This window comes from Lepidochelys olivacea (genome assembly GCF_965140295.1).
Source record: "Lepidochelys olivacea isolate rLepOli2 genome assembly, chromosome: 10".
In the NCBI taxonomy this organism is placed as follows: domain Eukaryota; kingdom Metazoa; phylum Chordata; order Testudines; family Cheloniidae; genus Lepidochelys; species Lepidochelys olivacea.
In genome coordinates, this window is record NC_140420.1 from 81,447,943 (window position 1) to 81,464,414 (window position 16,472).

The 16,472-nt window shown below is 45.1% G+C and overlaps 1 protein-coding gene across 1 annotated transcript in view; it reads right to left on the bottom strand.

The window, feature by feature from the left end:
• ITGA11 (integrin subunit alpha 11) overlaps nt 1–16,472 on the bottom strand; it is a 152,668-nt gene that overhangs the window by 40,901 nt on the left and 95,295 nt on the right. The window contains exons 15-19 of the mRNA XM_084640476.1: nt 13,436–13,566; nt 11,046–11,212; nt 7,725–7,867; nt 4,800–4,910; nt 2,749–2,834 (exon numbers count right to left, since the gene is read on the bottom strand). Of these exons, the coding sequence (XP_084496602.1) occupies nt 2,749–2,834; nt 4,800–4,910; nt 7,725–7,867; nt 11,046–11,212; nt 13,436–13,566 (638 nt within the window). The remainder of the gene's footprint in view (nt 1–2,748; nt 2,835–4,799; nt 4,911–7,724; nt 7,868–11,045; nt 11,213–13,435; nt 13,567–16,472) is intronic.

A 16,472-nucleotide genomic window follows, 5' to 3' on the forward strand; every position in this document is an offset into this window, starting at 1 on the left:
CGACCCTGTTGGGTTTTTTCAACTGTGTATGCTCACATGCAGGTTTCCTTTTGTTTCCTCTCTTCCCCCTTTCTGCTTGATGACTTTTTTACTGCTTAAATGCAAATTAAGGCAAGCACACACTCCTTTGTTCAAGACAGGCCTAACGTGCACTTTTAACATGTAACTTCACACATAGTGCTGCTGTACACATTTTACCAGGACATTACTGATTAGCAACTTATGAGTTTTTAAATGATTCTGCACACAGCATACTTTGTACAGATTATTACAATAGTGTGTAGCGTATGACTACAGGGGTGATTCCATCACACTTGGGCATGATTATTATCTCCTAAATAAAACATTACATGCTGAAAAGTAAGAGAAAAAAGGGCTGGTATCATTGCCAGAGGGCAAGATGATGTATAACTTCAGTTTTGCTGTCTGAAATCTTTGCCCTGGCAGAAGGGCACTGAGAGCAATAGGGTTATGCCGGGGGAGAATTTGGACTGTGGCAGACTTTGTAGACTTTTTGATGGATGTGTCAATTTTTTTTATATTTAAAAAAAAGGAAAGGAAAAATGTAGCAGAGAGGACCAATGTGTTACCTGTAATGGGGAAGCAACCACAGCATCATTGCAGCAACAAATAGGTTTATTCCACACAGAAACTTAACAATGGTTTGCTCAGTAGATCCCTATATTTGTTTCTCTTTTAGGGCCAGATCTAACATCCATCAAAGCCAATATGGGAAAACTCCCACGGACTTCATTGGAAGTTGGATTGGAAACTTGATGTGCAACAGCAAACCATAAAAAATTGCATCGAGCCCTGCTCATTTGCTATCCATTGTAGGAGCTGTAGACTGTATTAATAAATATCTGCAAATGTACAGTTTAAGATGAAACATTAAGGCCCCTATTCAGAAAACTTAAAGCATCTGAATAGCTCCATTGAACTCAAGGGGATGACTTATATGTGTAATGTTAGGCAAGTTGGGGGCTAAAAAAGGATAAATGGGTAAGGGTCACAAAATTAGGATTGAGGTCTTGATTCAGGAGTGCTTGGATTCAGGGTTTTTATTCATTCAGGGGAAGGAAGGTTTGAGGTCATTATATTGGTTAACTTGAGGGGAAATATCCTGCATTGATTTACACCCTGTGTAATCAGTGCAGAATTTGGTCTGAGGTATTTAACATTCAATGAGTGTGGTGATCAGATCTGGCAAGCACATCCCTGGAAAGTCAGTGCATATGTTTACTATTGCACTGCGTATTTCCCTAAGCCCTGTAGTGGTGGCATTTCATGACCACATCACAAATGGCACCGACAGCTCTGTCGCATATCTGATAAATTGCAGCAAATACGAATGAATGGAAGAAAGACCTTTTTTGTTGCAGTTGTTATGGAAGATGTGTTGAGACACAATGGGCCTGGCTTTGATTTTATTGCGGCCACATCACAAGCTGCATGGGTGGAAGAGAATTCACGTAGCCTCAGCAAAAAGGAAAGCAAAGGAAATTTCTTGCTTGTGTTGTTACAATTTGAAAATTCTCTCTAGGAGCATTGGGACACTTATAGACAATCATGCTAACAAAAACCATGCTGTAGACCAGAGGTTCTCAAACTGGGGTCCGCAGAATGAGGGTACTCCAGGGGCTCTGTGAGTCATGTCTGGCTCCAGGGGACACGAGTCATGTCTCGGACTGCCAGCCCCGCTGATCAACTCCTCCCCTTTCCTCCCAGTGCCTCCTGCCGGCTGCAGAACAGCTGTTCAGTGGTGTGCAGGAGGTGCTGGGAGGGAGGGGAAGGAGTGGGGATGGGGCATGCTTGGGGGAGGGGGTGGAACGAGGCAGGGAAGAGGAGGGGCAGGGGTGCAGGAGGGGCAGGGGTGGGGCCTTGGGGGAAGAGGTGGAGTGGGGGCGGGGCTTGGGGCTGAGCAGGGGTTGAGCCCTCCCGGGGAAAATTAGAAGCTGGCTTGGGGGTCCGCAAAAAATTTTAAATCAAAATGAGGGTCCTCGGGTTACTACATTTTGAGAACCGCTGCTGTAGACTACTCCCCTAGCGACTACCGAGCATGGTTTCTGAACACAGTTGCTGCGTTAGGTATGGACACAAATATTCTCTACACCTCTATCTTCCCAGTATCAATGTTTAAAATTACTCCAAGCACAAGGACTCTTTTAGGCCCAAACATGCCTGGGAATCACAGTCACTAATTATTATATTACAGGAACCAAAATCAAACTGCAAAGAGAGCAGCGAGAGGTTTTCTCCTCCTAGAGAACCTTTACTAGGAAGATTTTGTAAGTGACCCCAGGACACTAAATGTAAACTTGTTTCTGCTGTAGTCATCAAACCCATAATTGCCAAGTGGGTGAGAGCAGCATTTTTTGTGTATTTATGGACAGGTTTCCCTGGGGCTTGTCACCATAGTGTGAGACATTAGTTGTGTCGTCCATCACCAACACACTGCACATGTGTGCCCGGGAACAGGTGTTCTCCTGGGTGGGGCGTGCACTGCCAGACTGGGGGTAGGGGAGGCAATAGGGCTGGGGAGTGGAGGGAGGAAGGGAAGTTAATTTACTGGACTTTGCTAGGGGCTGTAAAATACAAGTAAAATCAAACAGAAAGCGTGAAAATGAATGAAATATACAAATCTGTAATGAGGAAAGCTAAACCTGTGATCTGATTTCAGCAATCCCCTGCATTTCGTGACATGATTTCCTGGTTACCAGGACAATTTAATCTGGATTATCTACTCACGTGGCAGTTGGAATATCATTTTTAGCATCAAGGACCAGATCAGGGACACAGTGTTCATCCTCATTGCATCCATTCCAGAAAGGCACCTTAAGGGGAAATGGCAAGAGAAATCCAAACGGCGTTTTGACGTGCACAGCATGTGCTGAGCAGAGTTTTCATGCACTGTGCACCCACGGTTGCGATTTTTAGTCAATCAAAGCCACAAACTAAATGCTTTAAAACAACAAAAAAATTAATACAATAAAAATAAACAATACAAGAGAGATTCTTGATCATCTGCCCATTGGAAAGGTAAAGGTGCAAAAGTATTGAGTTAAGGGATAAATTAGCCGACCACCAAGTTTATCATTCAGATTGCTTTGGTTTTGCTTTTTAATTCCAATCTAGAGCACAAATATTTCAAACGTCAGTACAAACCATACACCCGACTTTCAAAGACTTCCTGCTTTCTGTCTAAGCTCACCTGGAATATACACTCCATTATCAGCTACCTTCTCTCTCTTTCTCTCTCTCTCTCTCTCTCTGCCTCCTTTGTTCACACTAATTAAGCTATTGCTACTATGATTTTTAAAACTCTACGTGGCAGATGCTCAGTTGGCGGAAATCAGTGTGGCTCCATCATTGACGTCAACTGGACTATGCTAATTTACACCAGGTGAGGATCTAGCCCAAAATGTTTAGAGATTATAATAATAGTGTAACATGTCTACAGCATCTTTTGCTGTGAGGGACCATAAAGTGCTTTACAAACTATACTCAAGGGGTCACTTTGTCTCCCACAGAAGCAGCCTTCATGGTATAACGTGTCGGTGGTTTAGCAGAGTGCAGCAATGTTACACAAGAGTTTAGGACAGGAAGTGAAGAATACTGTACCCAGGAGGATCTGGGATAGGCAGAGTGTAGGCACTCCGGTTAGGATCTGGGGTTAGCACCCCACCTCTTGCAAACACAGCCATGGGTCCCTCTGTGAAATGGAAGGCACGTGCATGGGAAACCCCCTGACCCATAAGTCTTAGCTACCTGCCAAAGATTTAGAATGATATCTCCACAGGGTAATAGTTGAACATAAGAGCCCCAGGGCTGCTCTTATCAGATTGGCTCTGCAACAGGGGAGCGTACTGGTATTGCACACTTTTGAGTTGATTTTCTATTCTCTGCAGAGCTGCCTGGCTCCAGGGGGTGGTTTTAACTTATGCCACTGCTACACGATCCCTTGGGAAACTGGAGAATAGGGACAGCAGAGACTGTTCCTATGACACCCCCTGTATGGCTGTGCCCTCTCCTCCCCTTATGCCAGGGGGCTAGTTTCTGGCACGGGAGGTGATGGAGTTGTTCCTACCAGCTTTGCACTAATCTCCCCTGTACCAGGGGAATCTGCCAGTGACACTCACTGGGTGCTTAGGTTTGTTTTGCTCCATGTAGGCCGAAGTGGCACAAAGTGAACTTGCTGGACCATGGAATCCAGCCCTTTATGGTTAACCATTGACAATTTTGCTTCTCCTGTCAAAGCCAGGGGACAAGGTTTTAATACCACTGGCTCTGATGTGAGTGAGGATAAGGCTCTAAGTGATACCAATAACATGGATTCTCATATGTGCCATGGTTCACAGAGAAAGGAATAACAAATATGCATTGTGCAGGTAGGATATCACTGAGATTTACTGGAGCAGGCGTGCTCCAGCAGTTGAGAGTCAGGAGACCTGGTTTCTCCTTATGACTCTATCACCGGCTGGCCGTCTGCATGTCTACACTTCGAGTTGGGGATGTGATTTGCAGCGGGAGGAGACATCCCCGGGCTAAAACTAAGAGTAGCCGGCTCAAAGTACAGACAAACCCTATGTGACCTTAGGCCACTCACACAGCCTCTCTGCACCTCAGTTTCCTCATCTATAAAATGGTGAGAATATACCTTAGCCACCTCCATAAAGAGCTTTGAGATCCTTGGGTGAAAGGTGCTATAGATAATTAGTGCAGACTATTGCTCAGACTGATTCTGCAGGGGGCTATCCCACGCAGAGTACTTTCCGCCAAGTGCAGTGACCATTACGTACAGAGACTTTAAATCCAGTTGGCCAGCCATCATCCATCATGGGACCGTGGTCGGGATTCTCCAGCCTATATTCGACTGAAAATGTCACAGGCTTCACATAGTCTGCTGTGTCCTAGAGGCAGAGAAAATAAGAACATAAGAACGGCCATACTGGGTCAGACCAGTGGTCCATCTAGCCCACTATGCTGTCTCTGATAGTAGCCAGTGCCAGATGCTTCAGAGAGAATGAATAGAACAGAGTAATTTTGAGTGATCCATCCCTTGTTGTTCAGTTCCGGCTTCTGGCAGTCAGAGGTTTAGGGACACCCTGAGTATGCAGTTGTGTCCCTGACCATCTTGGCTAATTCTTTTTTGAACCTTACAACATCCTCTGGCAATGAGTTCCACAGGTTGACTGTGTGTTGTGTGAAGAAATCCTTCCTTATGTTTGTTGTAAACTTGCTGCCTATTAATTTCATTGGGTGACCCCTGGTTCTTGTGTTATGTGAAGGGGTAAATAACACTTTCCCATTCACTTTCTCCACCCCATTCATGATTTTATAGGCCTCAATCATATTCCCCTCACTCATCTCTTTTCTAAAATGAACAATCCCGGTCTTTTAAATCTCTCCTCATACGGAAGTTGTTCTATATCCCTAATCATTTTTGTTGTCCTTGTCTGCACCATTTCCAATTCTATTATATCTTTTTGAGATGGGGTGATCAGAACTGCATGCAGAATTCAAGCTGTGAGTTATACCATGGCTCTGTACAGTGGCATTATGATATTTTCTGTTTTATTATCTATCCCTTTCCTAATAGTTCCTAACATTCTGTTAGCTTTTTTGATTGCCACTACACATTGAGTTGATGATTTCGGGGAACTACCCACCATGACTTCAAGGTCTCTTTCTTGAGTGGTAACATCTAATTTAGACCCCCATCATTTTGTATGTATAGTTGGGATTATTTTTTCCCATGTGCCTTACTTTGCATTTATCAACATTGAGGTACTTAACAAAATATTTGCTATTAGTTTTTGTGTTCTTAGCCAGTTGGTCTTCAAATTCTTTTTGGGCCTGTTTTATTACACTTTTAAACTTGACTTGCCAGGGTTTGTGCTCCTTTCTATTTTCCTCACTAGGATTTGACTTCCAATTTTTAAAAGACGTCTTTTTGTCTCTAACTGTCTCTTTTACTCTGCTCTTCACCATGGTGGCACTTTTTCAGCCTCCTTCCTGTTTTTTTATTTTGGAGTATACATTTAATTTGAGCCCCTCTGATGGTGTTTTTAAATGGTCTCCATGAGTTTGAAGGCATTTCACCCTTGTGACTGTTCCTTTTAATTTCCATTTAATTAGCTTCCTCATTTTTGTGTAGTTCTCCTTTTTGAAGTTAAATGCTACTGTGCTGGGTTTCTTTGGCATTTTCCCCCCTATAAGGATGTTAAATGTAATTACTTTATGGTCATTATTACTAAGTGATTCAGCTATATTCACTCTTAGACCAGATCCTGTGTTCCATTTAGGACTAAATCAAGAATTGCCTCTTCCCTTGTGGGTTCCAGGACACGCTGCTCCAAGAAGCAGTCATTTCATGTGTCTAGAAATTTTATCTAGGCATCCCTTCCTGAGGTGACATATAACCAGTCAATATGAGGATCGTTGAAATCCCCCATTATTACTGGGTTTTCTGCTTTTGTAGCCTCTCTAATACATCATTAAAAATTTGAAGATGTTTTCCACAGGAATAGTTGGGTGCAATGAAAACACAAACCGAACCATGGTGGAACAATTTTTTACAAAGTAAATGTATCACAGTTTAACAGACTTTGCATTCGTCTTCTTTTATCTCACAGCTAAAGGACATTACAGAGGTGAGACAACAAACACAGCCTCTTACTGCTCTGAGATTGCATGCATGCCTCCTGACCTATACAAATAAAATGTGAGGGGAGTGTGTGTGTGTGTGTGTGTGTGTGTAGAAGTGAAAGGGGTACTTAGGAGTGCAGAACATCCGCTTTGAAACAGTTGATCATCACAAAGAGTGATTGTTTATACCACACCAGATTTCCCAAACTGTATCAACTGCGTATAGAGAGACATACTGGCTGCCCTTGACTTAATGGACCAGAAACAAAGGTGCAGATGTTTATATGTGTGTGTGTGTGACTTTTGGATATCTGGCTCTAGAAAATAATGCCAGAGAGAAACTTATGAGCAGAAATGAATGCAAATCACTCACTCAGATTCAAACTTCAGAAGCAAACTTCCCCAAATTTCACAGAAGTTTGAGTCTGGGGATTTGGCCTGGCTAACTGTGAATTTCAGCTCAAGATCACAATCCAAATTTCCCCAAAATCTGAGGGTATATGGATCCAGGCTTTTGTTAAGATCTATCTCCACTTGTGAGTAATTTCCCATCATTTAGTTTGGTCAGTTTTATCATATTTCTTTCTTGGCTGGGCTCTGCTATGCAGAAACTTTAATTGGCTTCTAACCCAAGAGCAAGAGGAGCCTACTGGTAGGAGAAGTGCACAAAGTGAAAAAGTCTGGGAAGCCAAATGAAAACATTTGGTCCTGAATCAAAGTCACCGGGTGTGTTTGTACTGAGTTCAGAACCATTGGGACTGGTCCTCAAACGTGATCGGTATGAATTCCGTAGATTACAGCACTGAAATGATAAAAGGCTTTTAGGAAAAAATAACTAGGGATTGGGAGGAGTTCAGGTCCCTTACTGGTTCACATGGCAGACTGAGCAGCTATAAAACTTCAGCAGCTCTCTCAAGCGGATTTCATCCTTAACCACATCAAACCCAACAATAATAAATCCGGACTTGGAGATAAAGTTTAGCTTGGTTTCCAGCCATGTGATGTACTCGAGGCACTTCCGCTTGGTTTATATGTCTGCTTCCTGATGTGATTCTGTTTTGCATGAAAATACTTACCAAGACGTGAAAATTTAGCTTGTCACAGTGTTCTTGTCCTGCAGACAATGTGACCAGCCTATGAGTGTGCCGGTCGCTATTTTCATCCAGATGAGCCCGTGGCGTGTACCTTCGTTCGTCAATGGTGGCATTGTATTTTAATCCTGAAAAGGGAAATGTTTGATTCTGATTTCTTTCTACTGTTATGTTTTTATGTGGCAAAGCCTCCGCTCTGCCCCATCCTTTCCTAGAGCACAAATCAACATTCTCCTACCAGAATAAAACGAACATCTATGAATTGTCAATGCATGGAGTCAAAATGACATCAGCAGAGCTTATCAAAGCCCCCTTTTTAAAAACAAGATGCTAATTCAGAGGACTGAAGGCAACTTTTGGTTGTTGCCAATTTGCCCTTTTAAGAAGCTGGCCGAATCGCAGGTCATGTAAGGCAGCAGTTCTCAATCTTTTTCTTTCTGAGGCCCCCACAACGTGCTATAAAAACTCCACAGCCCACCTGTGCCACAACAACTGGTTTTCTGCATCTAAAAGCGAGGGCTGACATCAAGGGGTAGCAAGCAGGGCAATTGCCTGCTGGGGCCCTACACCACAGGGGCTCTGCTGGAGCCTCATTGCCCAGGCTTCGGCTTCAGCTCCGAGTGGCAGGGCTCAGGGCCCTGGGCTTCAGCCCCAGGCCGTGGGGCTTTGGCTTTCTACCCTTGACCCCAGTGAGTCTAATGCTGGCTCTGCTTGGTGGCCTCCCTGAACCCTGCTCTCGGCCCCCGGTCCCCTGGTTGAGAACCACTGTTGTAAGATATAAACAGACAGCCCTCACATCGTACTGTATCTGCACATATGGAACCCTGTCCATTGTGTCAGCCAGCTGGTGCCCAAAATGATTTGTTTATGTATGTTTCTGCCTAACGCTGTAACATGCACCATCTATAAGCTTTGGAGCTCAGCTCTTGTACATCCGAATCACCACAACATCTTTACAATGAACACCTTGGTAGGGGAGGAAGCAAAGCACAAAGGCAGTCCCATCAATCATGCCATTCCAGCCAAGGATCAGAAGATGAGATGGACATCTAGGTGTAGGCTTTGTTAGGCTGGCTAGCAGAGGAAGTAAATTCCAGAGTGGTGAGTCATGAACAGTCCACTGAGCCAGTGGTCTCCCAGAATTAAAATCAAGGGGCTGTTAGCAGAAGACGAGCTCAATGGTCAGAAAGAGAGGTAGTTTCTAAGGCAGCCTAGACCCAGGCTAGGGTATGAAGGGCTTAACAAATCGAAATTAATCCCATGAATAGCACTGGAAACCAGACTACATGTCTAATATGCTCCATGTGACGAATATATCAAGCAGACAAGCAGCTGGACTCTCCACCAGCTGATGCTCTCAGGTGTCTAAGAGTAGCCCCCTGTAGTGCACACTTCAGTAATCTGATCTATAGGTTACAAAAGTTATGGATAACTGTGGTGAGATCAGAGGGGAAACGCACAAGGAAAAGGAACAACAGCAATACCTGAGAACCTGGGAGTCAGGGATTTGGGATTCTGGAGCCACTTTAGGCTTTTTAACAGACATTCTAGATGTATTTACATTCCTGTTTCAACAATCCACCATATAAAAGGGTCATTTCAGGACACAGATTAATAATACACAGGCTGTTTAAACATTTGTCTGCTATCTAGCCACACAATGCACTGCACTGGTTCTGAAAGTACCCTTTCTGTTTTGCACGCCATCCCTTACATACGTAATGAGAGAGCATTTTTATTCTTAAATATTGTTGTACATCCTCCCCCTTCCCCCACACCACGACAAACCCCCAAATGGCCTGTGTTAGTGCTGTGCCAGGACCAAATACCCTGCTAGTGCAATGCTAAAAGGAGACTGACGATCCAAAGTCTAACACATTCAGAATTCAGCTTCTTTCTTCTCTTGTTTCCTTTGTCCCTCAGCAGCACTGTACTGCTGAGAGATAGCCCTTTGCATCTCCTCTCCCTTCTAACACATTTCTGGGACACCCTCTTCTGCAAGCTCTAAAATTACAGGGTGAGTTACACACAGAATATCAGCCTTGATCATTATAGAGGAAAATCCTGGCCCCAGGGAAATCAATGGGAATTTTGCCATTGCCTTCACTGGGGACATGATTTCATGCATAACCTAAGCCCTGGTTGCAGCATTTTACTATACATTGTTGGGGGGTTATTATAGGCCATGCTGCTTTTGCTTCCTCTTTGTTCTAGCTGAGTCCTAGGCATCCTGTGTGAAGACTCCAGGTCATAGCAGGGAGCGGTGTTTTAAAGCCAAGCAGGATCGACCAGCTCATAAAGGCTCTTTGTGATGTTAGCCAAGTATGTAGGCATCTGGCCCACAGATGTACTGTGCGGATGCAAGACCAAGGCAGCAAACTCTCACCCACAAGAACCTTGACAATTCCCACAGCACATCTTTGGGAGGACTCCCTTTGTAAAGCAGGATGTCCCAGAGCACGGCAGTAGCCAGGTGAGAGACTTAACTCTGCAGCCTAGTCGGCCTTGCTTCTTGATCTTTAAGAAGATCAGAGCAGAGGTCAATCCTGAAGGAATTCGACGACACTCAGAACAAGCGCTGGGTAGACTGTGCTGTGCACCCTCCTTTCAGGGAGGCTGGGGTCCCACTATTCCCTCTACATCACAGTCCCCAGAACCTCCACACATTTTCCAATCTACGCTTATTTTCTTTAATAAAACTTGCACAGCGATTAATTGTTGTTCCATCTTGCATTTTCTGCTTGATGGTGAGAGCTGACCATGCTAATCTCCCTGAGGACTGGGATCATTTTTACAAACACAGTGACCTACAGGGGTTTGCGTGGACTGTTGGTAACAAGAGCCCCTTGCTCACCTTATGTGCCAATTTCCACCGGTTTCTAATGGCAAAGCTTGGATTTTGCAAGTGCCTGCAGAGTGCACAGGAGGAACTGCCAGACTTTGCACCCCAGTGGAGGGGTGAGCGGAGGTTACACATAGATGCTAATAGGGTTACGTTCTAGGTGCAACCCCCTGCACTGAGTAGCGGTAGATCTAAAGGGCGCGGCACATCTACTCCGTTACTTGCCAGTGTGCAGGTCGAAAAGGGGTGGGGTCTGGGTCGAGAAAGGGCCAGGGCAGATGCGGCTGAGCACAAGCTTTTAGCGCTACCCTGCGCCTAACAAGCTCTTAGCTCGTTTTCCTCTCCCGCGAATAGACAAGAGCAGCTTGGCAGTGCTCTTACCAATGCAGGCCAGGTAAAGACAAACCGACAAGGTCGATTTTCACAAGAGCAGTGGGGAAATCAGAGCGGGAGCCTTCGCTTACCCACACTTGCTGTCTGAAAATGGGTCGAGAGGAAGACGGGAGTGAAGCAGACAAATGCAGACATGCAGGTGGCGTCCTTCCCGTTTCGCTTGCAGTCTTTGTTAAAGATGTTGATTTTGGAGGGTTCAAACCTAATGCTGGCATTGACCTGGACAACACTGCGAGACCTAGGGTGGGAACAAGGTACACGAGTTATACCGCAGTGCTGTGGCTCCTCTTTGGACACCTAAATGGGTCTCTACACATATGTTTTGCAGGGCCCACCCTGGAGTAAGATGTGAAGCATCCCATCCAGATGCAGATTAAGGTTTTGTGGGGCCCTGGAGCAGAGCAAGTCAGAAGGCCCACTCCTCACACCTTCCACCTGCAGTCCTGCCCCCATTCTGCCCCTTCTGACTACGGCCCCTCCCACAGCTCCACTACGGTTCTGCCCCTTTCCCCCACGGCCCTGCCCCTGTTCCACCCATGGTCCTGCTCCATTCTGTCCCCCACTGTGGCCTCCCATTTGCTCATTTCTCCCCCGCCACTGCATCCCCAAGACTGGAAAAGCTCTGCCTGCCCCCGCCCCTGCATCTCGCCAAGGCCCTGGGGCTGTAGTGGGGAGTGAGAGCTCTCCCAGCCCTGAGGCCGTGGCAGGAAGCCAGGGCTCCTCCAGTCCCGGGCCACAGCCTGGGTTTGGGGGCTGGGGCTTCCTCCCCTTGCCTGTCTGCCCAGCGCTGCTGCCAGGGAGTAGAGCGGGATTGGGGCACGGGGCTTCTGCCACACCCCTGCATAGCCCAAACCACACCAGCCTCCTCCTGACTACATCGTAGGGTGACCAGATGTCCCGATTTTATAGGGACAGTCCTGATATTTGGGGGCTTTGTTTTAAATAGGTGCCTATAACCCCCCACCCACGTCTCGATTTTTCACACTTGCCATCTGGTCACCCTACCTACATATGACACCCCCACCTAGCTGCAGCAACCCCTCTTTAATACAGACACTCCAAGGTGGTGACTGAGGATGAAGGCACCGGCAGGAAATTCAGGAACTTGAAGAGGCTCAAGTGATGAATTAGACGTGCGATAGGAGGAGACGTGACCAGGAGAACAGCAAGGAATGCGAGCGCTATGCAGGGCTGTGTCACATGACTAAGCATGGCCTCAAGTGATGACATACTACTATTGTACAATGATCAGTCTTCAACTGGGAATCGGGGTACAGTGACCAGATGCCTTGTTTTTAAAGGGACAGTCCCTTTTTTGGGGACTTTTGCTTATATAGGCGCCTGTAACCCACCACCCCCTGTCCTGTTTTTTCACAGTTGCTATCTGGTCACCCTAATTCAGGAGAGGAAATTACTGCAGACTGGTAGGTGAAGAATAACACTAATGAATGTACAGCCAAGTTCTCCTGTGCAATCCCATTGGCTTCTATGGAGTTGCATGCTCACAACTGAGAGAAGAATTTGGTCCTCTGCAAGTGGATAGCACTTTTCAGGACAGATCCCCAGGTGGTATAAAATTCATGCAGCTCCACTGAGCTGTGGTAATTTACATCAGCTGAGAGTCTGTCCACCTGCCCTCAAGGTGCTTTCCGAACATTAATTAAGGCTTTGATGTATTCATTTATTAATTAAATAAAACCAAGAGAGCTTTGGGAAACAACATGAAGTTTGGTTTTTGGTTGAAACTCCTGGGGAATTAATTAAGAAATTCAGTGATGTTTTGACATCTTTTCATACACAGCTACATTTCCAACACCATTCTACAGGAACGGTCCAGAACCCTGCTGGTTCTGAGGAAATTTAGGCTTGGAAGAATTAAATCTTTATTGGTAAGTGTTGATTTCACTGTACACACACAAACCATAAAAAAAACTAAAAATCTTTCAATCAAGAATAACTGAAATTTACAGATAGGCAAAGTAAGAAAAATGCTGCTCGAGAACTCACTAAAATTTGATTGAACTGTGTTTACTTTGTATATTTTGACATATGCTATTGACAATTTGTGGTTTAAGGATTATAAAGCTTTAACTTTTTGAATCCTAATGACTACTGTCATTGAGTAATTATTGTCTGACCCTCCCCTATAATTTCCCACTGCTGTGAAAATGTAAATGGATACCAATAAAAAAATGCTGACAACCCATAATTTTGCATAACTGTTATACATTTGAATTGATAAAAATACAAAAAAAAATATTGATATCTGTCAAAATCACACACAAAAAAATCAAATTCTCCAAGCCTAAGTATATTGGATCATTACTGTAGAATATTACAGCGCTTTTTAAGGGTATAAAACTGGTCAGATTCCTGGAGAATCAGTTGTTCCCCTAAATGACAACATATTTCAATGAACTTTGGTAAGAAGGCAGTAACAGAACCCGGAGGCATAACCTACCATAAGAGCACAGCACTTCCAAAGGAGCCAATTGCCAGGTCTATGAGGCCATCTTCATTTAGATCTAGTTGTCCATGGATACTGCATCCAAAATACATCAGGCCTGGAAGAAGGTCTGAGGCTGCTATTCTCTGAAACGCACAAAAAAAAAAGAAATCCACTCTCGTTTTGAGTATTCTATTACGATTACTATTATTTTATACTCTTGTGCCTTGTCACTCATGAGACAAGCCGGCGTTTCCCTCTCCGTCTGTCTAATGCCCCGTTTCTTGACATCCACTCAACATATCCACTTCAAACCACTTCAGCCTTCTTTCTCGAACCATTGCCTCTGCACTCTGTTGGCCAGTCCTTTGTAACACGTCACCATTGGTTACTTTGTCCCACCAGCAGGCACCAAGTATTCTTCACACATATCTCTGGTGGAATGTGTTAAGTTTCCTGAATTGAGTAGTGTGATACCATCTGAATGGAGTCTTCTGCATCCAGTCCTCCTCCTTTCGCTCACTCCAACAATACTAATATTGAACGAGTCATTTCTCTGACTTCTTGACTCAGTTCCCCAGCAGTTCTTGCATTCCAGTACTGTATTCCAGCGTGGGTTTTAGCTGTTAGGATCTCTCACTTCAGGCGATGAACTCCCTTGTGGGTTTGGTGCACCACCTTCAGACCTCCATTCAGACTCATTTGTTGGGAATCTAGCATGAATGGCAGTGTGTAAAGATGAAAGTATATTTGTGAGCATGAACATGTGTGCGTGAAAACATACGTGTGAGCACATGTATGCATTTGTATGTGGGAACATGCACAAGCATGTGTGTGGGTGCATGAGTGTGAGTATATGTGCATGAAGATGAGTACACATGGGTGTGAATGCACATAAATTCACTTGCCAGTGCAAGAGAATGATCCTGTGTCTATGTCAGTCAGGCCTTAGTCGCTAACACATAGAGCTCATGGCTTTACAAAACAGGCTCCCTGCTCTCTTTCTTTCTGAGCAAGTCAGGGGATCTAGAAATTGAAGTGGGATCCTGTGGAGTAATCACGCTTATGTGTTACGTTCAGTCAAGGTCACTGAACTAACCATGGGCTTTAGAGCATTCAGAGCTACGTGAGTCACTTTCAAATGACTGAAGGAAAAGAAATGTAGATAATTTGTTGGGAAAACAGTACCTTTGCTTTTGAGCGGCATCACTCTTAGAACTTTCCACTGAAAATAGTTTAAGTGGGCGGCTGTGCCATTTTTCCTACCTCTTGAGGATGGTTCTACTGAGGATTTGAAGAACAGGTTGGAGGCTTTTATGAACAAGGTAAACATCTGTCAGAGATGGTCTAGGTCTACTTTAATCCTGTCTCAGTGCAGGGGGATGGACCAGATGACCTCTTGAGATCCCTTCCACATATTTCCCCCCAACATTTCTATGATTCTGTTTCATTTACAAAACCAGTCCCACTGTATGAAGCTCTACAAAATCCCATTCCTTTTTGATACATCTTTCATATCTCATGTGTTTCAGCATGGAAATGTGAAGGAAATATCTTGGAACCAGTTTTACAGTCACATTAAGGAACAATTAAACAGCGAGTGTGAAATCCTGGCCCACTGAAGTCAATGCCAAAACTCCTTTTGACTTCAGTGGCACCAGGATTTCACCTCCAGATTTTGTCATTGGAGAAAGATTTTATATTGGAGCCTGCTAAGCGACATTAAGAACGATCTGGGCAAAAGAAGATTCTCTGATTAATTAGTGACTCATGGAAAAAACAAGCTAACTTCCAAACACAGAAAATACTGGATAGCTAGGCGAAAGCATTACAAGTGCTAATAGAGACAGCAGATGTTCGGTGATGTGATAGTCCATGTTCTTGTATATGGCAGCTTCTCTCTGAAAAGTACTCTTGCCAGTGACCTCTGGTGTACTTTACCTTGCCGAATAACTCCCGGGCTGTGCCTACACTACGCACCAGTGTCGGCCTCGTGTGCAGTAGGTGAAGCCACACATCGCAGGGAAAAGCAAGCTGCGCCCAGACTGCGATGTGCAGCTACACGTCAGTGATGGACTCTGGCAGTGGGGAAGCAGTGCAGAAAGCCGTCCGCCGCTCCCCAATGCCAGAGCCTTTCCCTGTGGCGAGGAAAAGCTCTGGCAGGGAGGAGGTAGTGGGGAAACTCCTAGGCCAGAGCCTTTCCCCACTGCCGGAGTCTTTTCCTTTGGTGGGGAAAGACTCCAGGAACAGGGAGGCAGCAGGACACTGCACTGGTAAAAATAGCAGTGTAGCCAGGAAGGCGCGGCTGGAGTGAGCAGAGAGCAGTGCAGGGTATGTACCCAGGTATACGCTCACCCCCTTCATGCGTGTCTTTGCTCCACTTGCGTAAGCCATGCCTCACCATCTACACGGCTGTACCAGCGCGAGGGGCGCGATGCACGTACGTGCGCTACCCGCCACCAAAAGAAGCTTGCAGGGCAGACATACGTTAAATGTAGTGGGGAGACTTCCGTTTTAATTCTCTCGCTGATTTCTGGTAACACAATAAGAACATAAGAGCGTAAGAACGGCCATACTGGCTCAGACCAAAGGTTCATCTAGCCCAGTATCCTGTCTTCTGACAGTGGCCAAGGCCAGATGCTTCAGAGGGAATGAACAGAACAGGTAATCATCAGGTGATCCATCCCCTGTCGCCCATTCCCTGCTTCTGGCAAAAAGAGGCTAGGGACACCACCCCTGCCCATGAGATAGCATCAGCAGTAGACCTTGCTCAGGAAAGGTTGACCAAGGGAGGATATGACACTACTATCTCTTGCCACTTCTCACTTTCAGGAACACTAAACATGTTAGCCCTCTCCTGTTGCTAACGTCTTTGTGATACTCAAGGGTGAAATAAATGGATATGGAAAAAATGGGTAGGAAGAGATGAATTGAGATCACTCCTGGCTTGTGAGTATCTGAGGCACTATTACCTCAGAAATGTTGTCAAATTTCCAAAAACTATTCCAAAGCGTATTTTTCCCCTTTTCAGGGCCTGATTCTCATTTCCACT